Source organism: Cynocephalus volans, chromosome 2, assembly GCF_027409185.1.
Source record: "Cynocephalus volans isolate mCynVol1 chromosome 2, mCynVol1.pri, whole genome shotgun sequence".
In the NCBI taxonomy this organism is placed as follows: Eukaryota; Metazoa; Chordata; class Mammalia; order Dermoptera; family Cynocephalidae; genus Cynocephalus; species Cynocephalus volans.
The window spans coordinates 97,216,419-97,244,363 of NC_084461.1; the positions used below are offsets into that span (position 1 = coordinate 97,216,419).

The window sequence follows — 27,945 nt, forward strand, 5'->3', positions numbered from 1 at the left end:
ACAGATGGTCATCCAATAATGGCAGCTGGAAGCCCATGTGGACATATTGGACTCTGGGATCTAGAAGACAAAAAACTAATCAATCAAATGAGAAATGCACACTCTACAGCAATTGCCGGGATGACATTTCTCCATAGAGAGCCACTTCTTGTCACAAATGGCGCTGACAATGCTCTCCGGGTATTATGATTATTGTTGTTATCATCTTCCTGGCTCATCTGACCTACCCTTTGGGTTATTACAGGCCTGCTTTAATGTATCAGCCTTGAACCTAGAAGATGAAAGAAATATCAGATGAGCTATTAGTATTGATAAAAACGAAAAACACAGCGGGTGACATGGTTGCAATGAAGTGAGAAACATTTACAGCTTATTTCTCCTAATCCCCACTCCCGCCCTTATAGCTCCAGGGTCCATGGCCTAGCAAGTATTACCCAATGCCATTTGATTTACATAGGAGGTGATTTGACTACCTAGAGATCAGATAGCACATTGTGGAAGAATCTAACCTTTTTATTTCTTGACAGATATGGATATTTGATGGTCCTACAGGTGAAGGCCGACTTCTGAGATTCAGAATGGGACATAGTGCTCCTCTTACCAGTATCAGATATTACGGACAAAATGGACAACAAATTCTAAGTGCAAGTGAGTTTCCACTTTGGACTGTTAGTTTTTTTCAGCAGATATTGAGAGCTGGGTGCTCAGTGTTTATTAGGTTTGGTATTTACACATTTTTAGACTCATATGTCTGAGTACCTTAGAAGTCAGGGTAAAACTAAGACAGTTCTTTTTGGCTACTTCAGGAAGCATTGTAGCTGATATTATCTTTACTTGGTGTGTCATTCTGTGTACTAATCCTCAGAAACAGAATGGTCACTGAAAATGTGACCATTGCGTATTCTAATCTACTGAAAATTATTAGTACCTCATTTTCATTTTATTCTTTGTTCTTACTAAATGACATTCTATACACAGATGAATATTATAATGAAGTAGTTGCAATCTGGCTCTCCTTTTAAATTGTCTCAAGCTATAACTTCAAGCTTTTATAGACTCTAATTTTATGATATGTGACTGACAGAGTCCACTGTTTTGATGAAACTTGATCAGTAACTTTCTGTATATGTCAACAGGCCAAGATGGAACTCTTCAGTCATTTTCTACAATACATGAAAAATTCAACAAGAGCTTGGGACATGGTAGGTCATTTGCAAGATAAGAAAAGAAGCTGCTTGTCACAAAAGAAACATTTCAAGATTTGTGAGACAACTGGAGGAGGTTTCATCAATAAATTTCCTCTTAGATGGTATAAAAAGATATGTATGGAGGAAGGAGTAGTAGGATTCTTAAGATTGAAGTTGCTGTAAAAGTAGTTGAGGTGCTGGCTGGTTAGCTCAGTTGGTTAGAGTGTGGTGTTGTAACACCAAGGTCAAGGGTTTGGATCCGTACACCAACTAGCCACCAAAAACAAAAAAAGGTGGTTGAGGTGCTGCGTAAGGTTATTGAAAAAGGTTAGACACCTTGGTTGGTGAAAACATACTTTTGCCTCTTGAGACATTGATGACCTAACTTGAGCCATCTGTAGAATATAGAGTTGCAAAGACGGAAGGGAGCTTAGACAAAGCATCAGAGTAAGCAGTTGCCATCTTTTTGCTTTAAATAACTTATTTTATTTACTCATTCTCTTTCCATTTTATGTGTTTTCCAGCCTTTGAAACATTTTGTTTATTAAACAAAAATGCTTTTCAGTTTTATTAATAATTACTCATCTATCTGGCTATTTGCGCACATATGTTTCCAGATGAATTTTAGGATAATTTTTTAATCAATATCTAAAATAATTCTTCTTGAATTTAAATTGGAGAGAATTGATATCTTTAAGAATCTTCTCAACTAGGAATATGCTATTTCATTGAAGTTGTCTTTTATGTTCCTCAGTGAAGTTTTTTAAAAATTTTCCTCATGTTGGTCCTATATATATAAGATTATTTAGCAGCATTTTATATGCTTTTGCTAATATTATGGATGCAATCTTTGTTCATTACATTTTTATCTGGTTATGCTGCAGTGTAGGCAACTCACTGAACTATTTTTGTGTTGGTTCTGTATCTGGCCTCAGTGAACCTGTTATTTCTTCTAGTAATTATTTGGTTGTTTCCTTTCTGACTATGTGACCATCATCTCATCTGCAAATAATGGTATTTTTACCTCCTTTTTTTGATTATTCATACCTCGTGATTTATTTTCATGTGTAATTATGCTGACTAAACTTAAGAAACAATTAAATAACAGTGGTGAATAACATCTTTATTTTGCTCCTGACTTAAGTGGGAATATCTTAAACTTTATAGTTATGTGACAATGAATAGCTTTTCTTTTATATACATTTTTTATTAAGGATTTACAGCTATGTTCCTCTCTTCCTCAACCCCAGGATTAATAAATAAAAAGAGAGTCAAACGTAAAGGACTTCAGAATACCATGTCAGTGAGACTTCCACCCATCACAAAATTTGCAGCAGGTAAGTAACTTCAGACTGTGTTTTGAGTTCTGCTTTGTCATTTATTTCCTACTGTAAACTTCTTTATTTTCTCCATTTTAATAAATGTTTTTGCACATATTAATAGGTATTCAGAAGGTAACCCCAAGTGCATGCTAATCTTGTGTGAAGATGAAAATGAGTTATTTTTAGCAAATTTATTATCTATTAATCTCAGGTTTTGCTCTTCTCTGTAACAGCCATTAATAAGTAATGTTTGATTGTATAGCCTGTCTTTTTATACTATCAAATGCCTGGTGTAATGAAAATCACTAATGTAAAAAGATAAGAACCGGTACAGCAAAGTGTGAGAACATAGAGCTCTGACTAATCAAGACCTAAGTACAAGACTGAGGTCTTATTATTCTATGACATTTGAGCCATGCTTCATTCAGAGAAGTGATTTTAAGAAAAATGTAGATAGATAACGGGATTGTTGAGTGAAAACTATCATAGGAAATAACTGTAGACACCATTTTTATTTCAAGATTATTATAACAACCTGATCACTGTTTTTTGTTAGGCTACTCTCTTTTCTGTTTTCTTAGAGCTTGAGTGATCTTTCTAAAATGTACATCTGAATAGTGTCACTCATTTACTTAAATTTTTTAGTGGTTCCTTATTATCTTTAGAGTGGAAACTTGTCTCCTTAACATGACTTTTAAGACCCTTTGTAATGTGGTCCAGTTGCCTTGCACTCCTCCCATCCCTACCAAGAAAATATTTACTTGCTTTCCTCAGCTGTGTTCAGTTACTCTTGGGCATATTGTTTCCTTTCTCTCCACTCAGGTAATTTCTACTTGTTTTACCATTCCTTCCAGGGAGCCATTTTATTCTTCCAAAATCTGTTATTGAGTGCTCTTATGAGACACTATCATACTTTATTGTTATTTCTTCTAATCAGAATCTTTTTTTAGATATGTTAATTAGCTTGATTTAGGCATTCCATTATATATATATATATATATATATAAAATCTCAAAACATCATGTTATACACCGTAAATATATATAATTGTTATTTGTCAATAAAAAAAAAAATAATAATCTCTTGTTAGGTGGGAAGCTTGTTGCTATCAGGGATTATCTGTTTTACCATTGTATCTCTAGTGCCTGATGATAACATGGAATATTCAATCCTTAATAAATTATAGATGAATGAATGAGAGAATGAAAAGCAATTTGAATTATGATTTTAATTATTTTTTAGAGGAAGCTCGTGAGAGTGACTGGGATGGTATCATTGCTTGCCATCAAGGTAAGCTATCTTGCTCAACCTGGAATTATCAAAGATCCACAATAGGTGCTTACTTTCTCAAGCCAAAAGAGTTGAAGAGTGATGACGTAACTGCAACAGTAAGTGAACTTATTTGTAAGGATATTATCTCCTTTAAAACTGTCCAATGATAGTCTTGGTTAAGTTTACTAATGATAATATTGGTTGAAAAAGCATAGTTTAACATTTTGAAGTTATTCCCCAGTAGTGATAAGTTTTTCAACATGCAGAGGTTTATTTATTTACTTATTTGAGGTTGGGTGTGAGATTGTATCTCACTGTGGTTTTGATTTGTGTTTCCCTAGTGACTTATGATGCAGAGCATTTTTTAATGTGGTTATGCACCATTTGTTTATCTTCTTTGGGGAAATGTCTATCAGATCCTTTGCCCATTTTTTAATGGGGTTATTTACCTTTTTATAATTGACTTGTAATAGCTCTTTATATATTCTTGATACAAGTGCTTTATCAGATATATGATTTGCAAATATTTTCCCCCATTCTTTGGGCTGTCATTTCGTTTTCTTGTTTGTATTATTTTCAACAGAAGAGTTTTTAATTTTGATGAAGTTCAGTTTATCTATTTTTTTGTTATATTGCTTGTATTTTTTGAAATCGATGCCTAACCCAAGGCCACAATGATTGACTCTTGTGATTTCTTCTTAGAGTTTTATAGTTTTAGCTCTTACATTTAGGTCTATTATTTTTTCTGAATTAATATTTGTGTGTCATATGATGTAGGGGTCCAACTTCATTTGTTTGAATGTGGATATCTGGTTGTGTCAGCATCATTTGTTCAAAAGACTGTTCTTTCTCCATTGAATGGTCTTGGCACCTTTGCCAAAAATCATTTGACCATGCATGTAAGGGTTTATTTCTGGACTTTCAATTTTCTTCCATTGGTCTGTATGTCTCTCCTTATACCAGGACCACACTGTCTTGATTATGGTAGCTTCGTGGTAAGTTTTGAAATCAGAAACTATGATTCCTTTAAGTTTGTTCTTCTTCTTACAAGATTGTTTTGTCTATTCTGGTCCCTTGCATTTCCATATAAATTTTAGATCAGCTTGTCCATTGCTGCAAAAAAGTTATTTAGGATTTTGACAGGGACTGTGTTGATTCTATAGATATTTAAGTGTTGCCATTTCAGCTGCATGAACATGGGATGTCTTTCCATTTATTTAGATCTTCTGTAATTTCTGCTAACAACATATTGTACTTGTCAGTATATTAGTCTCATATTTCTTTGGTTAAATTGTTCTTAGTATTTTATTTTTTTCAATACTATTGTAAGTGGATTAGTTTTCTTAATTTTATCTTGGATTGCTCATTGCTAGTATATCAAAATATAATTTTTTGTGTGTATTGATCTTGTATTTTGCAGTCTTGCTGAACTTGTTTATTAGTTCTAATAGTTTTTTAGTGGATGCCTCTGCTTTTGAAAATGCTTATTAAAGGTATAATTCAACATTTTACTCTATTTTGTACAAATTATTTCGTAAGTATGTATGCTCTACTTTCCATAGTATGAAAATCAAGTCTTAAGCATTTATGTAGTTTTCTAAACCATGTAGATTCTATCTTAGAGTTCTTTAGGAAGTTTACCTCCATAGTTTTGAGTAGCAATTGTAGTAGTAATGCTGATATATAGCTAACATCTTTTATATGCTTACTTTGTTACAGGCTCTTTGCCTAGCATGTATTATTTCATATTAACCTCACAATAGTCCTACAATATGGTCTGTTGTTAGCCTCTTTTTTATGGACGATAAAACTGAGGCTTAATGTAATGAGTAGCATGCCTAAGGTCAGTAAAGCTAGTAAGGGGCAGGGCTGGAATTTGAATCTAAGACAACTCATTGTGGAAACTACATTCTTAACTCACAGTGATCATTCATAGAATATTTAGTGTATGTATATATAGTGATCCTTAACCAGTGCTCGGTCATTTGTCTGGCAGCCTCAGCTACTTGGAACAAAACCAGTAATCTATAAGTAATAAACAAAAGTAATGGTTATAGGGCCCATGCAATAAAGTACAATTTGTTACTCAAAGGTAACCCCCACAGTTTATTTATTTTTACTTTGCTTGTGCTATCTTAGATAATACATAGGAATGAATGAATTAGGAGAGGAGATTGCCAGAAGCAAGCCCACTAACAACAACAAGTCTTATTTCAAAAATATAAAGTATATAGCAAAACCATCAGGGGCTTGTATTGCTTATAGGTTATAACCTAGTACCTCTGTTGGTTCCTGAGGGCCTAACTATATACAACATAGCATAAACATTTATGAGTTTTTCAGAATAGGTAAGATTATGTTTATGTTCCATTTAGGAAGACAGAATGCTTTTTAAGCATAGCGCATAATTTCTTAACTAAAGTACTTTATTTTTATTTAAGGAATATGCTTTAATTATCTAGAAAAATATATGTACATGAAACATACTTATGTAATGCTATGTAAAAATGTCCTGACTCACAGAGTGGTATATCAGCTTTATGTTGCTTTGCACCATTAAATAAACCTCCATTAAATATTTTCTATTTAGGTCTTAGAAGTCATCTATTTATTTAGGTGTAAATTCAGTAGTTTTTTGAACTATCTTTTGGGTGGGTGATGTCTGACACACATTGGCAATCATTGATTTCTCTGGTCATAACCCAATACATAGCCAGTCTTATGTTTTCAACACAGAAAAAAGATATCTTGTTGATATAATATTGATATTTTAAATATTAAAATGAATTTATTTTATTAAAAATGCATATAAAACAAATGTTTTCTATACACTGTCTTATATATTTCCTTCCTAATATGTCATAATTATTTTGGGCTTTTATCATTGGACATCCTAACTAATTATATGTTTTCAGTTTAATATAAGCCTGTACAGGCAATTACAAAAGTTAGATAAGGTAAAGAGAAATTAGGCAATGGAATGCTTTCACTTTAGCACTGTTGTTAATAAATTAAAAATTGAAGGCCAACCCAATATACAATTCTCCTGACTTTACAAATTTCCATTGAATTAATTTTAGTTATGTTTTATCTTAGATAATAATTTTTTTATACTTCTTAATGAGTAGAGATAGAATCAAACACTTATTTCTTATACACCCAAATATAATTACATTATGTTTAAGGAAACATATTCACCATGTTTTTAAAAACAACTTCTTATGCTCTTTTTAAAAAAATGAAACAAGTAGCAAATAAAATACTTTGGAAACCATAAGGTGCAATAAAAACGTTAGTTATTTTCTGTGTTATTTGTGGGGTTTTTTGTTTTGTACTTTTTCCTGAAGGCAGCGGACATAACTTCTTGTGGAAATTTTGCTGTAATTGGCCTCTCATCAGGAACTGTAGATGTATATAACATGCAATCTGGTATACATCGAGGAAGTTTTGGCGAGGGTCAAGGTATTGAATTTTTTTTTTCTTATTCTCTTAAAATAGTACAGATAGATGTAAAACTAATAATGATAGCTAACTCTTATTAAATCTTTAATTGCCACTTTGCTGAAGTTTTAGGTGGGTTATTGTCAACTTTATATAGCAAATACTACCATTATATCTATTGTAAGCACATGTTAACATACTCAAAGAAAATAAAGTCATAGATACATTAGAGGTAAGGGGGTATTATACAAATTAAAATTTTTATCTTCTCTGCTTTAAGCAGAAAATCTTAACTATTTTTTTAAAAACTTTTTTGTGGCATTAATCGGATTTCTGTTTTTTATTTGAGTATTATAATATATAAAGAGTGGGACTTTAGATATTCAAATGAGGAATCACTTTATTGTTCAGAGAGGCACTGGCAATTCTAATTTTTTTTTTTCTTTTGATATGTACTTTAAAGCTCATAAAGGATCTGTTAGAGGTGTTGCAGTGGACGGATTAAACCAGTTGACAATTACAACTGGTAGTGAAGGATTACTCAAATTCTGGAACTTTAAAAACAAAACTTTAATCCATTCTATGAACCTTAATTCATCTCCAAATATGATGCTGCTACATAGAGACAGGTAAACTTTTTCATGTAATGATAATGGATTTTCTTTTTGATGTTTTTGGTAAAAGTTCTTAAGTAAAGTACGTAATATACCAAGTGGGAAAAATCAGACTGTTTTCATAAAGAACCGCTTTTGGCTTAATTTCCCCAAAGGTATATTTGATTCACAAAATTAAAGTTTTCAAGGTTTATTTATTTATTTATTTATTAAAACCAGTGCATTTATCTTGCTAGTGGCATTCTGGGACTCGCCTTGGATGACTTCTCCATTAGTGTTCTGGACATAGAAACTAGGAAGATCGTCAGAGAGTTTTCTGGACACCAAGGCCAAATAAATGACATGGTAAAACAAATTTCAGCTATTTAACAAAATGTTACTCATTTCTACTTTTGTTTGGGTTAAAAATGTCCAAATAATTGAACATGTTATCCTTTAATAGAATTAAACTTATGTGAGGAGATTTTAAAAATAAATAATAACTTGGAGGGTAATTTTCAAAGAAAATTTTAAATTAATAGAAGTTTAATATTTTTCAGGGAGCTGAAGTATAAATTCCAGAGTTCATCTTTTTATCTTCAGACATTGCCAAAATGTACTTTAGAGAATGAATGATCTTTGGTACATAAGTGTATCATTTTTGACTTAATATTAAAGTAGACTGACAACTCATTTGTTTTTCTATATTTGTAAGGAAATAATAGTAAGAGACCATTTGCCTGGAATATCTGATATCTGGTTTATTCCAGTTTAGTGTTACTTCTAGAGTTTATATATCCAACTCTGAAAGAGTTTAATTAATAAAAATGTGTTTAAGTTTACTATTATGTTCTTATAATGATGTGATAAGTAAACTAGTTTAAACAATATATTTCATGAAAAGGAACTTTTAAGATAAATTTGTCAGTTGAGAATCTGTCTTCAGTATATGTTGTCATTTTTTCTCATTGTAGATACCTTGATTTCCTTGGAGACAGAAATAAATAAAAATAAAATCCTAACTGCTTAGTGACAAACCCAACAGCTATATTTACTTATCAGTTCTCATGCCAAAAATCAGAACTTTCAATACTTACCCATTTTCTTAAAAATAGAAGAAAAAAATTGGTCAGGAAATTGTATTCCACAGATAGGAGGCTGGCAAAATTATCCATCAACAGAATTTGTTTTGACAGCATCTGTATAAATGAGGGTGAGAGTGGGGTAATTGTGATGAAATGGCATTTTTTGAAAACATCTGTCAGTATCAACTTAGTCTGCCTCTTTCCTTCCTTTTTAAAGTATACTTTCAACTTGTGTGTCTGGAGTTTCTCCTGCTCAGTAATAAGTGACTTCTGTTCCATTAAATCTAAGAGCATTTGTAACATGGTCTTACCTCTCAGTCATTTTTCCCCATCCTTTACTATCTGTACCACCCATCTGTAAACTGAGCTACCTATACCTTGAGGTGTGAGTTTCTATAATATCACCACAGCCCAATGAACAAATTAGCATTTAACTTATTCCAGTCATTTGCTAATGTGAATGGTCATGGTCCCTTTGGTGTGTTTAGACTCCTAGATGAATAATCTACTACCACTATAAACCTTAAAGTTTTTCCTTTGGGGTCTTTTCCACATTTGATCTAACTTAAGCCTCATAACACTTATGTGCTGCAGAAACAGAGAGCTATTATTTATCCATTTTTATATCTAAAAAAGATAACTTCTTTAAGGTGGCATAAATAATTCATTATTTAAATTTATTTTGAAAATGTTTCTGATGATTTTAGTTTCAAATTATATTTTGGAAGTAAAGCATCATTAGGGAAGATAAGGAGATTTTTAACTGAACCTGCAAATAAAAGCAGAAGGAATTCTTATTTAGTAACTTTAATACATTAAGAGAAGGTTTCATTCTCTGTCTTCAAAATCATACTGGTTTGGATTAATTCTTAGAAAGCCAGTCTAATATAGAGATTCTTTTCAAAGAAATGTAGCTTTTGTTGCTTTCACAAATACCTTGTAACTGAAACTAGGCTAACAAAATATTTCTAATTGAGTGTTCTTAGAACAGCATCTTGAATATTAAAAATGATTTGTAGTCACACAGTCTATTAATTGTCTATAAATAAATAGGAGATGATGGTATAAAAGTTGAAAATTGGGGTGATATTCTTAATTTTTTAAAGTTGTAATTCATGTAAAAGCCTAATCTTTATCCAAATTCCGAATCAGTGGTATATAGGACATAGGATTTTTTTTTTAATATATAAAATAAGGCAGTCTGAATTTACTAAATTTTATTTTTTGACTGAGCTTGCATCATTTTATTTCTTGCATTCTTTAAGATGTTAAATGTATATTCATGCACACATACATACAAATATCCATATATATTATTTTTATTTATACTTTTTTTTTAATTTAAAGGCTTTCAGTCCTGATGGTCGTTGGTTAATAAGTGCTGCAATGGATTGCTCTGTTAGGACTTGGGACCTTCCATCTGGGTGGTGAGTTTATTTTTAAATCACTAATCTCAATGAGAAGATTTCTTTCATTGTCTTAACATGACTTTTACCTTGTTAAATGACTTGTTAATGGATTTTGTGCTTTTTGAATATGAATGTATTCGGAGATTTTTTTAACATGACTATATTTTGACCTTGCAGTGGTTTTGGTCTGTAAACAGCAGGGAGTAGTATCATGAAAGATAACAGTGAGAAAATGCAATCTCTCAGGTTTTCTGTTCCTACAAAATCGAGACATAGAAGTGAGTTGGATAAACCTTAAGAAAGCTCATTTGGCCTTTTTGATACTCAAAAATAAAGCTCAGATTTTACTACTGCAAATTTTATTTTTTATTTTTTATTTCTTTTAGTTGACATTGAATTTAGTCCAAAGGTCAAAAACCTGAACTTTCTTTTTTGTATATCTTCTCTGTCTCTAACATAATTCTTGAAAGAGACATTCTGAATACCTTAAAGTAGTGAAAATGTGTGTTTTAGGATTTGGGCAAAACCCAGCGGTGTTCAGAAATCTGTTTCATAGATTGAAACTTGCTACTAATATAGCTCTTGAAGAGAAAACATCTAATTCTAGGAACAGTGGAGGCCTACAGTGTCTGTGTTTGTGTGTGCTTTATTGTTAAAACTTGTGTAGATATAGATGCCATTAAAACCACATAATTTAACCTAGAATTGCTTGGATTGAGGATGAAAAAAGGAAGAGTGATGAGAATAGCAAAGCATCTAATTTAGCAAGAAAATACTATAAGAAAAGAGATATTTAAGATAAATTAGAAAGACGATAGTACTTTTTAGTCCTCTGAAATAATCCTAAACTAAGCACTATCCAATTCTATTTTCTCTTCTTTCTCAGGAATTGGATAAGCTCATACATGAAAGTGGTTTGACCTTTAGAAAGAAAAAACCCTGATGTCTTCATTTCCCCTCATGTTTGTTAAAGGCCTGAGGCACTTCTTTCTATCCAGATTTGAAATATACACCAGATTTGAAATAAGCACAGCTAAAGAGTGTTGCTAGTGGGGCCCAGCTCTAATAACTAGAGGCTTTTAACCATAGCTCTGTCTTTTTTTAAGCAAAATCTAATTGGTTAGCTTTGTCCTCTTTTGGCTTCAAAAAGTTCACCTGAAGTTGGTACAGGTTGAGTATGCCTTACCAGAAATGCTTGGGTGATTCAGATTTCATATTTTTTGGATTTCAGGATACTTGCATATATGAGTGTCCCAAATCCGAAATTATCTAATGAGCATTTCCTTTGAGCATCATGTCAGTACTCAAAAAGATTTGGATTTTGGAGCATTTTGGATTTTGGCTTTTCAAATTAGGGATACTCAACCTGTATTTCTTTAATTTAAAAAACTTTTTTAAAAGATACTAGTAGAAATATTGGTGGACCGTTGCTTCTTGGACTTTCTTTTGCTATTTTCTAAAAATAAACATTGTATCATTTGAATTGCTTTAAGAAAGCTGTAAAAGTGATAGAGTTGACATAATGTTCTTTTCATTTTCCTTTTTAGCTGTTTTAGTTCACAGTAGGTGGGAGAGATAAGTTAATGTTCAGTGGTACTAAATTGGCAAAATATTTTTTAAAAGTTGTAAGTTTGTCTTTGGAATGGAAAAATTAGGATTTGAAAGTAGCATTTAAAGCCACTGGCCCTTGACTCAGCATTAGCCTTTTTGCTGCATTTCTTTATTTCAGTAAAAATTTGAATAGATTTAAATCTGATAGGTTTTCAACTCTAGCATCTTATTTTTAGGTGAACACAAGCATTTTCAAGTGAATAGAGGGGGGTGAAGCTGCCTGCAATACAAGAGCAAGAAATGAGCCACATAGGAAATGTAATAAAATCTGCACGGACTGGAAAAAAGTATACTTTTGAAAAGAAAAAAAATAAGCTCTTTGGAAAGGGAGCAAATGAGAGAGCTTGAAAAGCAGTATCAAACAACTGCTGCTGCTTAATTGCAACTAAGTTAGCGCTTACCATGTGCTGCTAGGTACTTCGTATGCTTTTATGTTTCATATCTCATTACATGTAGGTACTATTACTGTTATTAGTCCCATTTCACAAATGAGGAAATGGAAGCTCTGAAAGAAAGTAAGTGATTTGCCTAAAGTGACTTGTTTTGTAAATGGCAGAGCATAAAATAAGCATAGGAGAAAGAAATAGGCTTCTCATCACGTGTGATTCAGCCTTGCTCAGGTTGTGTCGTATGTTCTAAGGGTGGATATCAAGGATTAGTATTTCATCATACAACCATAAGTAACTGTTGGGGTTTTTTTGATTCCCCTCTTTTTATAAAAATAACTAGTATGGCAACCTTTGGAGATTCTTCTTATTTGATAATCGGTTTCATCATTTGTGCATGTTAAATATTTAAAGAATGAATATATTTATTACATAGCCTAAAAATTGAAGCTATCTATGAGTAAACCTTTGAGTGAAGTAATATATATCCATCTGTAGTTGCACCTGTCTAAAACAGATTTCATGGGTACTGAACTGTTTCCTATAAAGCTTTTCTAAAATGCTGAAAAATTTTTTGTTTCTAGAATACTCAGAGAAGCAGAGTTGAGAATTTTTATTTGTGCAATTATCTGTTGTTCCTCTACCACCACTACCATCTTTTATTTCTGGTGGTTTTTGATCTATTGGAAGTTCAGGTTGAACTCTTTGTGGGATGAGAAATATATAAAATTAAATAGTTTTAATAGAATTTTGCATTTTATTCTGTTTGACACCACCCCCACTTTCTGAGGAAAATCATATGAGAAGAATTGGAATAGAACATTGTTTTGCGTTTTTCACTGAGGCAAAACCATCCCTTTGTTCTACTCCTTAAAGATTCCTGTGGAAGGTGATACCATCACTTTGGAGATGGGACATCTAGACATTATCTCATTTGTTCAGAAATAATAATCAGAAACAACTTACTGAATGTTATCTGTATATACAGGCCTCTAATCTTTTAAGTCTGATTCCTTAGATTGGGAATTTTAATAATATTCTTTAAGAAAAAAATTATAACATACCTGGGACTTTTCATTTTATAGGATTAGCAGGAGACTGCATGATAGTTTTGGGGCCTGCACACTTATGTGGCACTAATGTGGCAGTGTAGAATATGCTGTGTATGTGGAAAACACCTTCCTCAATTTGGTGTTTTTATATAAAAGAAGGCCAGTCTACCCACACACCACAGCTGTGAAAATGAAGTTGCACAGTAAAATTGACAAAGTAATTATAGTACCAAGTAAAATAAGTTTGCTCAAGCAGTAAATTTTCTTCTCAACAGATAGATTCTAAAGATCTTAGGAAGTTTCACCCCTCACATACTTAAACTTTTGATGAGCAATATTGATCAAGACAAAGGAGAATTTGTAAGATCTGAAATTGCTGCTTTAGATTTCATACTCATCTATACATACTGGGATAATATCTTCTTCTTTGGGTTATTTGGATAAAATAGGTTAACATAAATAATTTTACAGTCTCTGGAATAATAATACGTGTTTAGCAAATGTTTTCTTTTCTCCTATTCCCATGATCCCCAAGAGAAACCATTCTTGTGAGCTTACAAAGTAGGCTTGAGCAGAAATTATGCAGGTTATTGCTTCCTTTTTTCCTCCATAACTGAAAATTAAACAGCAGCCATTGTCCTGAACACACTTCGGTATGTATGTGTCTGTTTCTGTTCTCCTAATTATAGTCTTTTCTTCTCATCTTGCATTCTTATTTAAGGTTTACATTTTTAATGGCTCTTTCAGCAAATTGAGAGATATTTTACCATAGGCAAGTTACTTAATGTCTGCAGTGGAGAATCTTCATTTATATGTGAGCTGCTTACAGTGTGTTCCATGAATCATCAATGTAGGCACGCCTGGGTGTATATATGCTATTGCACACACTGCTCATTGATCTTTTAGTTTCAGTAGTGGTTTTACTAGTTTAGAGTGGTTAAGAGTGCAGACTGCTTGGGTGAAAATCCTGACTCACTTGCTTTTTACTTTGAGCACATTCTTAAATCTTACTATGCTTCAGTTTTCTGGTTTGTGTAGTAAGGATGGATCTGCCTCATAGCATTATGAGGATTAGATTATTAGTACACTCAAGTGCTCTGGATGCTTCCTAGCACAGAGCGCTAAAAAAGTGTTAACTGCTGTTATTTTGTTTTTTGAATAATATGTGTTATTTAACGTAGATCCTGAACTTTAGTCATTTGGTGTGCCTTCCCATGGATAGTGTACTGGTTTCAATAATAAAGTGGTTTTTAAAACAGCTGTGATTAAAACCAGTATACTCCTCTTAAAGGTATTCCCACTTTTAGCCAGTCTAAGGCGTCTTTCCAGTAGAATGCAGATAAGTGTAGGCCTTTCTCTTTGCTCCTTAAAATCCACCTCTTTTCTCTTCTGTTGCTACCATATTAGTTCAGATCTTCATTGATTGTCGGATGATTACTACCATAATCTCACTGTTTTTCTTGTTCAAATGTATTCCATATTCTGATGGCAAATTTTCACTTACGAAAATGACGATTATACCACTATTTGCTCTAAAGTGGTTAATGACTTTCCATTGATCATAAGATAAAAACAAACTCAGCTGTTTGTTATTCAAGACTTTGTACACAGCCTTATGTGTCTCCTTAATGGTCCCACCAAACCATACTTCTCACTATACCCGATTGTATCTTTCCTCCCCCCATCCTCCACATTTTCCTCAGCCAGGAAATGCTTTCTTTACCATCAATATCCATAAAATCTTGGCCATTTGTAAGGCTTATCTCAAATATCATGTTTTGTGTAGCCTGTTCTGCATCTTCTACCTGGTCCCTTCAGCATTTTAAAGCTGTGGGACTAGTTTCCATAAGCTGCTTTACAGTTATGCTTTGTAGACTGAATTTTCACATGTCTCATATATAACATGGTTACCTATTTGAAAAACAGGTACAATTGTTGAAAAGTTTTTTCTGTTACCATTCTCTTATTCTTATTTACAGCCGTCTTGTTTTGTTACTTTCTTCTTTTGCCTAAGTCTTTTATTATTTTCACTGGAGTAACAAAAATACAGGAGAGTACTGATAATTAGATTTATTTTAAATGTGGGATGTCTTCAGAATTATCCCCAGGTCAATCTACCTAAATTTGCCATTCCAGAAAAACAGAGCATTTTCTTTTGTATTCTCCCTGTTGTTGAAACTACTTCTCCAGTTAATTGGTCTATTTGGTGTTCTAGGTCTTTCTCATTAAGAGAGATTATTTTCATATGGTAACTTAGTTGACAAAGCTGTTTATTAGTGGTGACTTTCTGGTTTTGGTAATTTTAAAAATATATTTATTCATTCATTCATTCATTCATTTATTTGTTTTGCATCTCTTTCCCTTACTGTTTTAGCACAAACATTTTTTTGTGGATTATGTCCTTTTTGGTAGAATTCAAATAGTTTAATGCTTAATTCTTTTTATAGCCTTATAGACTGCTTTTTGTTGGACTCAGCTCCTCTCAATGTTACTATGTCGCCTACTGGAGATTTTCTCGCAACTTCCCATGTGGATCACCTTGGAATATATCTATGGTAAGTTCTTTCATACAGTTCTCCTATTTTGGTCAGAGGAGGAGGTAGAAGAGGAAGAGGAAGATGATACTGTCAGAGAATCATAGTTGCTAAAATTGCCATTTAGTTTTTTTTCCTTTAATTTATAAAATGGAAATGTCACACAGTTAATACACCATTTTTAACTGGTGTTAATAATGGTTAATTCACCATAAGTCTATGACAGATTCAACATCTGCTTGATAATTTAGACAGCTTTGTTCAAGTGGGTGTTCTAAACCACACAACTGATTTCTATGTGTTATCATGTTTGGCTTTTATTTGCAGAAAGGGTACGTGAATTCAAAAAGGTTAGCAAAAGAAACTTCCTAGTCAGGCCCTGGCCTTCTTGCTATTACCCCACTACTGCTTTATCATCTTGGCCAGTCACTTCTGAACTTCAGCATACTTTATCTATAAAATAAGGCATAAATGTGTGCAAAGTACTTTAAGATTTATTCTAGTTGCGTGACTCTTTATAATTAGGTAAATATATTTGTGTGATCCTTCAAATCCCACTGTAACAAACCTGTAAAGGACTATGATCACTCAAGATAAATGGTGAATCACCTGGGTCTAGAAAAATTTTTGTCTATATCCTGAGTTTATACATCTAATTCTTTTAACTCTTATTGTTGAGCATGAGAAAAAAATTGATTTGCTTTCTTTCTTTTTTTTTTTTTTGTCCTTTTTTGTGACCGCACTCAGCCAGTGAGCGAACCGGCCATCCCTGTATAGGATCCAAACCCACGGCGGGAGCGCTGCTGCACTCCCAGCGCCGCACTCTCCTGAGTGAGCCACGGGGTCGGCCCTGCTTTCTGATTCTAATTATAAAATGTTATACATTTTAAGATACAAACATAAATTCAATATATAATAGAAGTAGATGCTGGCCACCTTAATAAGCAAAATGGGGTATCTCCTGGAATCTAAGAGGCTTCAACAGTGAAAACAAGAATAGCAGCTATGGGACCCAGCAGCAGAAATATGGATCTTCGCTTTGTAGTACTGCTATTAATATAACTCAGAACCTGAGATTCCCAATTTTTATTTTCCTTTTTAGATTCATAATGTGTGGGGAAAAGAATCTGTCCCCTACTTTGAGACAGGTATCTACATCTTGATTAGTCATCTATAACCAAGGTGCAGGGTCAAGTAGCAAAAACAGAGCCACTTAGAGAGGGCCATTCTGAGAATGGAAACTCACTACATTCAGCAGCCCCAAGAATATGATCAGCATATTCACTCTCTGATTTACTCTCTGACTCCATCTTTCCTTCTGTTATAATTTCCTTAAATGATGATTGGTATTTGTCAAAACAATATATGGAGGTTATTTTAGTTTATAAAAGTATTTTCCATTACTGGTCTCTCTTAAGTAAACATGTTAGAAATAGAAACTCAATGTTTTTACACAGCTTTTTTTGTGATGGCATCTATGACAGTAAGTCAAAGCATTTTCAAATTAATACAATCTATCTTTGAGGCCTTTTCTTCACTAATAAGTGATTATAGTGTTTAGCCAAATTCAAGATTATAGAGATTATTACCAGTAATTAAAGTTTCTCTAAAGAAGTTGTTCTTATAACTTTTAAAATATTACTTATGTTTTAATTTCTTAGGTCCAATATTTCCCTGTATTCAGTTGTTTCATTACGGCCACTTCCTACAGATTATGTCCCTTCAGTAGTGATGCTTCCTGGTACTTGTCAAACCCAAGGTAATTACAAAATTGGAAAATAATTTTTGAGGTATAATATAATAAAACTAATACAGGGAATATTGCTCCTGAAGGCATAGTTGAATGCACTCAATTAAAGTGTTTTGTTTTTTTTTTTTTTTGACCGGTAAGGGGATCGCAACCTTTGGCACGGTGTGGTCTGCACCACGCTCAGCCAGTGAGCGCACTGGCCATCCCTATATAGGATCCAAACCCGCAGCCTTGGCGCTACCAGTGCCACACTCTCCCGAGTGAGCCACGGGGCCAGCCCCAATTAAAGTGTTTTTTAAGTGATATGAAATATTTTGAATGACTTCATGAATTTATGCAAAAATATAATTGATATGGTGGTATTGATAAAATACCAAATAGTTTATCAGTGAAAAGGTGTTTTGAGTATGTTGTTGGGAGTTGTAGTTAATATAAGAAAAAGAAAAGGTGGGGGAGGGTAAGGAAATGAAGTAAATGGAAAGAGTTTATGGTGTTATTTAGTGAACATATTATGAAATACGAATGGGTTTGAAATGAGTTAGGTTTATTTGTATAGTAAAAAATCTCATTTTTCACTAATTTGTTTCACTTAAAATTATTTTTTAAGATGTAGAAGTATCAGAAGAAACAATAGAACCAAGTGATGAAATGATAGAGTATGATTCGCCAGAACAACTGAATGAGCAATTGGTGACTCTTTCACTTCTCCCTGAATCACGGTGGAAGAACCTTCTTAATCTTGATGTAATTAAGGTAATACTATAGTACATTTAATATTGCCCTAAGCACACATTCCAGAAGCATTTTTTGTTGTTGTTGTTAGCAGAGTTAGCTTCCTCTACTTTGAGGGCATTAGGATGAGCCATTAATGTATAAGATAGCAAAGACAGTGCCTTTTTATGAAATGCTGTTTAATTTGGTGTGATTATCACAACATTCTCTCTCTATGTCAACTTTGAGAGTACTCAGCAGACATTTGGATGTGGCAAAAATACAACCTGCAAAAACTACAGAGCTATGACAAATGGGATGTTTTAAAATCCAACCTAATAAGTTACTTTTTCAGCTTCTAAAACAAGAGGAAGAAAATTGCTACCATAAAGTGTGTATTTCTATTGCTCGGCATTTGAGGACCAGGAAAATTTCACTAGGCTTTGATTTTTATTAGGCTGCAATTAATCCTTTTATCATCCCATTCCATACTCTGTTAACTACAAAAAGATATTTAGAGCTTGCTGTGTCAGGGTCAGGCACGTATAATAAGAACTAAGTGCTAAATAATGTGCCAAGATTATGGTGGTGAAAAAAAACCTAGCTTATTTTATCCTTGAGGAATTTACAGTTTTACATAAAAAATTGACAACTGTGATATAGATTAGTGTTTTTCAAAGTGTGTTTCATAACCCCCATTTGTGAGTAGCGAAAGCATTTGAAAGAAATAGAGTAGAAATTTTTAGGTTTTCTTCTGATAATGAGAGTAGGTATTGTTTTATGAAACTTGACTTGGTTAGATATCCACATACACACATTCACTAGAGCTTATGTGTATACTGTCACAATGTGGGCTGTGGTAAAAAGTTTAAGGAACACTGACATAGATAACTATAATAAGATGCACTCATTATTCTTATAACCAATAACATAGCACCAGAGAAGATATTTTTGTCTTGCGTTAGGAAAGAGAAGCTTTCACATATTAAATTTCCTTACAGAAGTTAAAAGTGCTTCTTTTTACTAACTCTTTGAGAAATTGGGCGTCAGAATAAAGGTATGCTGTCTAGCATAGTTGTGAAATTTCTCCATCATGTTGTCTAGTCAGTCATCTCTATTTCTTTATAGAACAGCTTTAAGAGCAAGGTATTAAAAAGTACAATAGATGAGTGTGAGAGGAGCAATCAACATAATGTCCAACTAATTGAGCAGAGTTTTTGACTACTCCGTTCCTCAGTAAGATAGTTGGTACTGCATAAAATTGTATGTAGAAACTTGAGTTATCTTTATGAGAAAAATATGCTAAAACCTCTGTTTTTATTTCTTGCTGAATAAAAGAAGATAATGGACCAAGACTATGTTTTACATTTGTCCTGTGAATAACTTTCCTACTTTTGCTTTTCTTTGTGAGATTAGGTAATTTCCATAGCCCTATGGAGGTCCCCAAGACCCTTTGTTTTTTACAAATTGGTGACTATCCCCCTTCTAACTCGAGAATGGCCAGGCAGAAGAGTAGCTGTGACTCTCATTATAGTCTCAAAAGTGCTGTGCTTCCTCTGCAATTGGCAGTGCTTTGTCCTGCTTTCGTGTAATAATTTTCTTTTATACTGTGGCTCCATAAGGCCACAGGTATCCCACACTTTCTTTCAAATAGAAAATCTCCCGAAGGTTACAGAGCCCTTGAAGAATGGAAGAATAGTATAAGGTAAAATTGTAAGACTCCTTTATTAGGCACTTTACCATAGAAAGTCTCTTTCATCAGATGCTCCTGAGATAGTGATGTGAAATAGTGTATTCACCAAAACAAAATTCTGTCAGTGGGGATTTTGATGGAGTTTTTCCTAATTGAATTTTACTAACACTTGAAATATTTTATTAACCAGCAATCATGTTCTCTTGCTATATAAAAGCACAAGGAAAGTACTAAGAAAAGAGTTCCCTTTTCTTCACATCCTCAACAGCATTTGTTGGTTTTTATCTTTTTGGTAACAACCATCCTAACTGGCGTGAGATGATATCTCACTGTGGTTTTGATTTGCATTCCTTGATGATTAGTGATGTTGAGCATTTATCATATACCTTTTGGCCATGTCTTCTTTTGAGAAATGTCCATTTAGGTCATTGCCCATTTTTTAATTGGATGTGTTTTGTTCATTTTTTGCTGTTGAGTTGTTTGAGTTCCTTGTATATTCTGGATATTAATCCCTCGTTGGATGAATAGTTTGCATATATTTTTTCCCATTCTGCAGGTGCCTCTTCACTCTGTTGATTGTCTCCTTTGCTATACAGAAGCTTTTTGGTTTGGTATAATCCCATTTGTCTGTTTTTGCTTTTGTTGCCTATGCTTTTAAAGTCTTCTCCATAAAATCTTTGCCAAGACTAATGACTTGAAGCATTTCACCTATGTTTTCTTCAGTAGTTTTATAGTTTGGGGTCTGACATTTAAGTAACCCATTTTGAGTTGATTTTTGTACATGGTGAGATATGGGGTCTAGTTTCATTCTTCTGCTTATAGTAGGAATGTAAATTAGTACAACTATTATGGAAAAACAAAATGGAAATTCTTCAGAAAACTAAAAGTAGAACTACCATATGATCCAGCAGTCCCACTACTGTATATTTATCCAAAGGAAAGAAAATCAGTATATCAAAGAGATATACTGCACACCCTTGTTTATTGGAGCACTATTCACATTAGCCAAGATATGGAATCAACCTAAGTGTCCATAAGCATATAAATGGATAAAAAAAAAAATGTATACATAATGGAATACTACTCAGCCATAGAAAAGAATTAAATCCTGTCATGTGTGGCAACACGGATGAATCTGGAAGACATGTTAAATGAAATAAGCCAGGCACAGAAAGATAAATACCTCATGTTCTCACTCATATGTGGGAGCTAAAAAAATTAAGCTCATAGAAGTAGAGAGTAAGATGGTGGTTACTAGAAGCTGGGAAGGATAGAGGAGAGGGGGACATAGGGAGAGGTTGGTTAATAGATACAAACTTACAGTTAGGTGGGAAGAATAAGCTGTGGTGTTCTATGATAGTGCTAGGTGACTATAATTAACAATACTTTATTGTTTATTTTCAAATGGCTGGAAGAGAGGAGTTCAGATGTTCTCAACACAAAGAAGTAGTAAATATTGGCAGTAATGGATATGCTGATTACCCAGATTTGATTATTATACATCATATACGTGTATCAAAATATTACCCTGTACCCCATGAATATGTACAATTACTACGTGTCAATTAAGAAATAATTTAAAAATAAAAAATTACATTTAAAAATTTTTTAAAAAGGAAAGTACTAAGGAAAAACCAACAAAAATTACAACAAAATAGAAGAATTAGGGACATGCTTTACAAAAGAATTCATCAAATTATTCTAATGGTAGAGTCTGCTTCTAGCTCCAAATTTTTTAGAGAAAAGTAGTTTGAGAAACTTTTATATTAAGCATTTATGTCAATTTTGCTTTCTGTCTCATTTTGCGAAAGAGGTTGTACTCAATACTAAAGTTCAAAATTACTAAATTGTTATGTCTTCAACTAAATATTCGTGTCAATATGCATATTTCAGGAAGATGAACTACCTTTGTCTTAGAGCTTCTCCTGCTGTCATTTTCCTTGCTCCTTATCAGCAAGGGTGCTGTAGGTCTGCATTGGGAATCCCTAGCTAAGGATAGCTATGGTATTGGTCATTAACATTCTAATCTGAAAAAGTTTTATTCCTTTTTTATTTTTTGGTATTTGTTTTAAAATTTATTTGGAATTAAATACTAGAAATTGTTGGCAGAATAATTACTTACTAGCTTTTTTCTCTTCCTCATGTTATCTTAATCAGAAAAGAAATAAACCAAAGGAACCACCCAAAATACCCAAATCAGCACCATTTTTTATTCCAACGGTTCCTGGCCTTGTACCCAGATATGCTGCACCTGAACAAAATAATGATCCCCAGCAGGTAAAAAACAAATTAGAGCATTCTAAATATATGGGGTGTATGTTTGTATGTGTTTCTGTGTAATTCTTTAGCAAGACCCAGTTTTACAGATACAGAGTAAATGAATGATAGCTTTGACTTAAAAACTATACTTTTTTTGGTGACACGTTCTTTGAATAATGTGTGTTTGTTTTTGTTTAAGTCTAAAGTGGTAAACCTTGGAATTTTGGCTCAAAAATCAGATTTCTGCTTGAAACTTGAAGAAGGACTGGTAAATAATAAGTGTAAGTTAAATTATAAAATATTTTAACAAATATCTTCAGCTTGTATTACTGTGTATTGAAGGAGATACCAAATTTCTCAGTAGCTAAAAGATGATGATAAAACTTAGAAGGATTGAAATTTTGGTTCTAATAATTAAATCAGTGACACTAAACTCAAATGATATTGATGTAAAAATCTATTGAAAATTTTTCACACTTTTTCTATGGAAAATTAGATTTTTTTTGCTCTTTGAAGATGGACATATTTATTGACATCATTTTTGGGGGGTAGTGGGGGCTGGCTATATGGGGATCTGAGCTAACCGGCCAGCCCACTATTGACAACATTTATAAGAAGGAGATCCTTCTTGATGTGACTTAAATGTAAAAGTTTTGTTGTCTGTTATTTTTGCAGCAGGTGATTTGCAAGCCTATTATTTTTATTTGTAAATACAATTTACAATACAACAGAGACTTGTCTTAGATAACTTCATATATTTACAAATTATCCCATAAAAAGTGCTTAACTTTATTTGTTGAGTGTGCTAATATATTTAAATTTTGAAGGCTACAGCCTGTAGCTAATAATGATGAACAATAAGAACTGTGACCAAGTTAAAAAATCACTTTCCTGAGAAATTTGACTTATCTTCTTGTTTTAAGATCCAAGTCCTTTTGCTTTTGTACTAATGTCACTTGAGCAACATTAGCAAAAGTCAAAGAATGGTACTGGTGGGCCCTTGTAAATGACTTGTTATGTTCATGGAGAGACAAAGAAGAGAAAACACTTATTTAATATATACTGAAGGACAAAAAAGAAAATTGATTAGACTTTTATCATTCGTCATGTTCTTTTCCAAGAAGCTAAAAGCCATTGTAATATCAAATGATTGATATAAAAATGGTTGTACATGTATGGAGTATATTTTTGTAGGATGCATATGAAACAATAGTGCTTCTTGGGAGAGGAACTAGGTTTGGGGTGGTAAGAATAAGAGACAAAGTATTTCTTCTTTCATTTTGTGTATTTCTGTATTATTAATATTTCTTAGAGATCATGTGGTACTTTTATGATTTTATAACAATAAAAAGGAAGAAATAAAAATAAGTTTTCTTATCCTACTCCCAGTGGTGACCACTATTAATAGTTTCATATACACCTGTATAGCCTTCTTATGTTAGGATTTGTTCTGACTGATTTATGAGTATTTTAGCATGTGTGTTGTAAGGCATTAGATTTTAATAGGAAAAAAGTTTAAATTACTGAAAATACAGAAAATTTAGTGCTTTTAATACCTTTAGTTCTTTTTATTGTATTGCTCTCATCATTTATGGATTTTCACTTATGTTGAGGTTCACTCTACTTAACCCACAGCAATAATTTCCTGTTCCATTTAAATATGTCTTGTTTGGGATATGAAAGGAAAACTTTAATTTCCTAAGTGAAGTGACGGTAGGTAATAATTGGATTCTTTTTAACACTTGATGCAGATGAAGCTGCTCTCAACCTTCTGAAAGAATTAGGCCCATCAGGGATTGAGACAGAGTTGCGAAGCTTGTCTCCTGATTGTGGAGGGTCTATAGAGGTCATGCAGAGCTTCTTGAAAATGATCGGGATGATGTTAGACAGAAAGCGTGATTTTGAGTTAGCCCAGGCATACCTTGCATTGTTTCTAAAGGTAAGTCTATAGTAAATACTTTCCAGCTTGCCTTCCTTTATAGCAGTGTTATCTAGTAGAACTTTTTGTGAACATGATAGTATTCCGTATCGACACAGTGCCAATATGGTAGCCACTTGCCAAATGTGGCTGTTGAATACTTGAAATGTAGCTAGTGTGACTGAGACTGAATTTTTAATTTTATAAGATTTTAATTAATTTAAATAGCCACATGTGTCTAGCGACTACCACATTGGACAGCTGGACAACAGAGCTTCGTAGTTTTTGTGTTTTTGTCTTTTTTTTTTTTTTTAACTCAACTGCACAACAATTTTGTCCCTACCCCCTGACATTTTTGTGTAATCCATTTGATCCAATATGCTGAACCGTTAACTATTTTTTCTTTTTGTAATTGGTTATGAATATTCATGAGATACAAAGCTGATTGTCACCTGGCTGTATACCCATTACCACAAATTGCATTTGTACCCCATGTCCCCCACCCAGTTATCCCCAACCTTCCTCCCCCCACCCCCTTTCCCCCTGACTACACTTTGTAGCCCAAGGAATGTTCTCTCCCTCTACAAGTCCAATGCTCTACTGTGGTCTTTCTTTCCTTCCTTCTTTCTCTCTTAGCTCCCACTTATGAGTAGGTACATGCTGTATTTATCCTTCTGTGCTTTGCTTCTTTCACTCAACATAAGTTTCTCCAGGCTCATCCATGTTGTTGCAAATGGGAGTATTTCATTCTTTTTTATGGCAGAGTAGTATTCGGTGGTGTATATATATCACCGTTTCCTTAACTTTTTTTAATAGTTACATTTTGGAAGTTCTTCTGTGATCACGACAAGAAAGTCAGGTTTTATATTTTTTTTCCTACTGTTGAAATAGAGTTTCAAGTGATTTGGCAACAACAGAGCTGCTTTTATGACTAACATAATGGGGAACTTATGGTTTGAAGGTCTACTTTAGTGATATACTAAAGTATGGTAGATGATGCTGATTTTCAGTGATAACAGTTATGACTCTTCACTATCCCATTAGTACTTAAAATGCATTTTCACTTGATCTGATTATTTTTAAATTATCTAAAAGTGAGATATTTAGCTAATAACATGTAGGATTAAAAAATAGAAACTGCACAAACTGTTTCCATTACCTTTTTCTAAATTTTTCAAGTTTTAGTCACTGAATACAATTTACTTAAAGTTTTAGAAAATAAAGGACTCATCTGCCATTCATTACCAATGGGTAATGAAAAGAGAAACTTATAGAAGCACAGAAATGTGGATTTAGTGTTAGAGCTAGGACCTTGTTTCTGGATCTGTATCAGGCCTGTTCTTAGGTGGAGGAGAGTGATGACCACTTTAATTCTACTAAGGGAGTAACAGTCCCATACAGTACTTTTTTTTTTTTTTTTTATCAAAAAAAAGTTTGATAAAGGAAAGAGAAATGAGAGATAGTAATAAACCTGCATTTAAGGGAAAAAATGTTCAAATAGCATCTTCTGAGGTTACCTTGGTAGAAAAATTGAATCCAGGTTATATAGAATTCTCATTTTCGTAAATGTACAACCATCATATTTTTCTTTTCAGTTACACCTTAAAATGCTTCCTTCAGAGCCAATACTCCTAGAAGAAATGACAAAGTTGTCATCACAGGTGGAAGAAAACTGGATCCATTTACAATCACTCTTCAATCAAAGCATGTGTGTTTTAAATTATATCAAAAGTGCTTTGTTATAAAAATAAAGTGACTAAATAAATCAAAGACACATATTAAATGGGTTCAAATTTAACTTATTTATTTTCCAAGTTTCAATGTGAGAGGAAAATAAATGCTAGCACTGTTTACTAGTCAGTAATTCTCTCCACTTTAAATGTTACTTTCTTGAAATTAAATTACACCTACCTTTTGTTTTGAAGCCCTGAGGAATCTACTCAAATGGATCTCAGTGTCAGATCCAGATTTTCTAACATTCACCTAGTTCTTTCTCCTTTGTAGCCTTCCTGAAGGAAATATTTCTTGGATCAGAAATGTAGGAGGCACTTACCCAAGGCAAATTGCTATAGGAGGTTAAACAGATACCTAGGAAAGGTAAGGGAAATTCCAAATTTCATTGGAGGTTGTCCTTCAAAGGTTTCTCTTCCTCACTGATGACCTTTTTATTTGGGAAGAAACCGCCGACCATACTTTTCTTTTACAACCATTGCAAAATCAGGTAGATCTGGCAAGTTTTCTCTTTTCTCATCATTGTTTTCTTTTTATGGCTCAAGACTTTAGCAATGTGTGAATTTAAAATAAGCAGTTCTTAAAAGCCCAGTGCTCTAAGAACTATTCTTAGTTTATATGCTCAAAAGTAGTATCATTCATGAAATGCAGCTGGTTGGATTTGAACATCAATAACATTCTTTTTCAACATTAGGAGAAGAGGGCTTTACAGAATAATTTCCAGAAGGAGCAATCCTCAAAAGGAGTTGACAATGATACCTTAATATAAAGTATTTTTATTTAATGTGTAAGGTAGATTAGTAAATTACTAAGGAAATAAGCCAATCTGATTTTGTACTCAGTTTTGTTCTTTCTTTTTGAAATGTGTATTATTAAAGCTACTGACTGAAATGTTAATATTGACTTAAGTTCTGACTTTAAAAACTATTTCCCTCTTTCCCAAATACCATATTCTAAAGGTATGGCAAAATTCCATTGTACGATCATGTACCTAGTAAGGATTGTAAATAACTAAAACAAAGCGATGAGCTATGAACTGAAATTGTATTGCTTATAGAAATCATGAACTAATTTTTTTCAAATGAGAATACAGAGTTAAGTATATTGTTTTTATTGAAGATATCTTTCAGTAGTATTACAGCATCGTTTTGGCATGTAGTCTTCCAGAACCTTTTCTCTGCATTTGCTATTAAGGGAGGGAGGGAGGAAGGAAATACAAAGTATGATTTTGTGTGTATATATTTTTCTCAAAATGCATTGGTCTGTGCATATTGCTTTATCTTTAAATTATAATTTAAGTTACAAATGTAATGTATGACTGCATTTTACTTATAAAAACATCAGACAAGTCTTTTTTGACAACTGTGTTCAATCCCAATATCCTCCCTAGAAGTAATAGTTGTTAGTGCTCCTTCTAGATCTTTTTTTTTTTTAATCATTGTCTATACATATTATATATAGCCACAGGAAACAAAATGTATAATTTTGGTTTTTACATAAGTACATGTATATCATTCTGCAACTTGTTTTTTCTACTCATTTTTTATTTTGGTACATTCGTGTCTTTACTTTTGCATAGTGTCCCACAATCTATTTTGACTATAAAGGACACTCAAGAGAGTTTTTTTATTTTTGTTTTTGTTTTTATTCTAATTACAAACAATGCTGAAATGAATATCATCCTATATGAGTTCTTATATGCATGTAAGGATTTCTGTGTAATATATGTGTAGGATTTGAATTGCTGGGCCAGGGTATAAGCATTTTTAATTTGAAGAGATACTTCCAGTTGGCTTCCAAAATGGCTGTATCAATTTACAGTTCCCCTCAGCTACAGATGAGTACCTGCTTTCTCATATCATTAAGAACATTTGATATTAAGTTTTTATTAATCAAATGGGTGAAAAAATATTATATTAATTCAGAAATTCCTCATATTGTTGGGAATGGGTTATGTTTTTTTAGACCATTCATATTTCTTTGTGAAGTAT

The 27,945-nt window shown here is 32.9% G+C and overlaps 1 protein-coding gene across 1 annotated transcript in view; it reads left to right on the forward strand.

Annotated features, from left to right (window-relative positions):
- Positions 1 to 27,256, forward strand: part of WDR36 (WD repeat domain 36) — a 38,552-nt gene extending 11,296 nt beyond the window's left edge. Inside the window, exons 8-23 of the mRNA XM_063086439.1 lie at positions 5 to 180; positions 528 to 648; positions 1,137 to 1,202; positions 2,438 to 2,524; positions 3,752 to 3,897; positions 7,129 to 7,243; positions 7,686 to 7,851; positions 8,073 to 8,181; positions 10,248 to 10,327; positions 15,806 to 15,913; positions 17,554 to 17,651; positions 18,250 to 18,395; positions 22,204 to 22,323; positions 22,505 to 22,586; positions 24,057 to 24,244; positions 25,819 to 27,256. Coding sequence (XP_062942509.1) covers positions 5 to 180; positions 528 to 648; positions 1,137 to 1,202; positions 2,438 to 2,524; positions 3,752 to 3,897; positions 7,129 to 7,243; positions 7,686 to 7,851; positions 8,073 to 8,181; positions 10,248 to 10,327; positions 15,806 to 15,913; positions 17,554 to 17,651; positions 18,250 to 18,395; positions 22,204 to 22,323; positions 22,505 to 22,586; positions 24,057 to 24,244; positions 25,819 to 25,968 — 1,958 coding nt within the window. The 3' untranslated portion in view covers positions 25,969 to 27,256. The remainder of the gene's footprint in view (positions 1 to 4; positions 181 to 527; positions 649 to 1,136; positions 1,203 to 2,437; positions 2,525 to 3,751; positions 3,898 to 7,128; positions 7,244 to 7,685; positions 7,852 to 8,072; positions 8,182 to 10,247; positions 10,328 to 15,805; positions 15,914 to 17,553; positions 17,652 to 18,249; positions 18,396 to 22,203; positions 22,324 to 22,504; positions 22,587 to 24,056; positions 24,245 to 25,818) is intronic.
- The last annotated feature ends 689 nt before the right edge of the window (positions 27,257 to 27,945 follow it).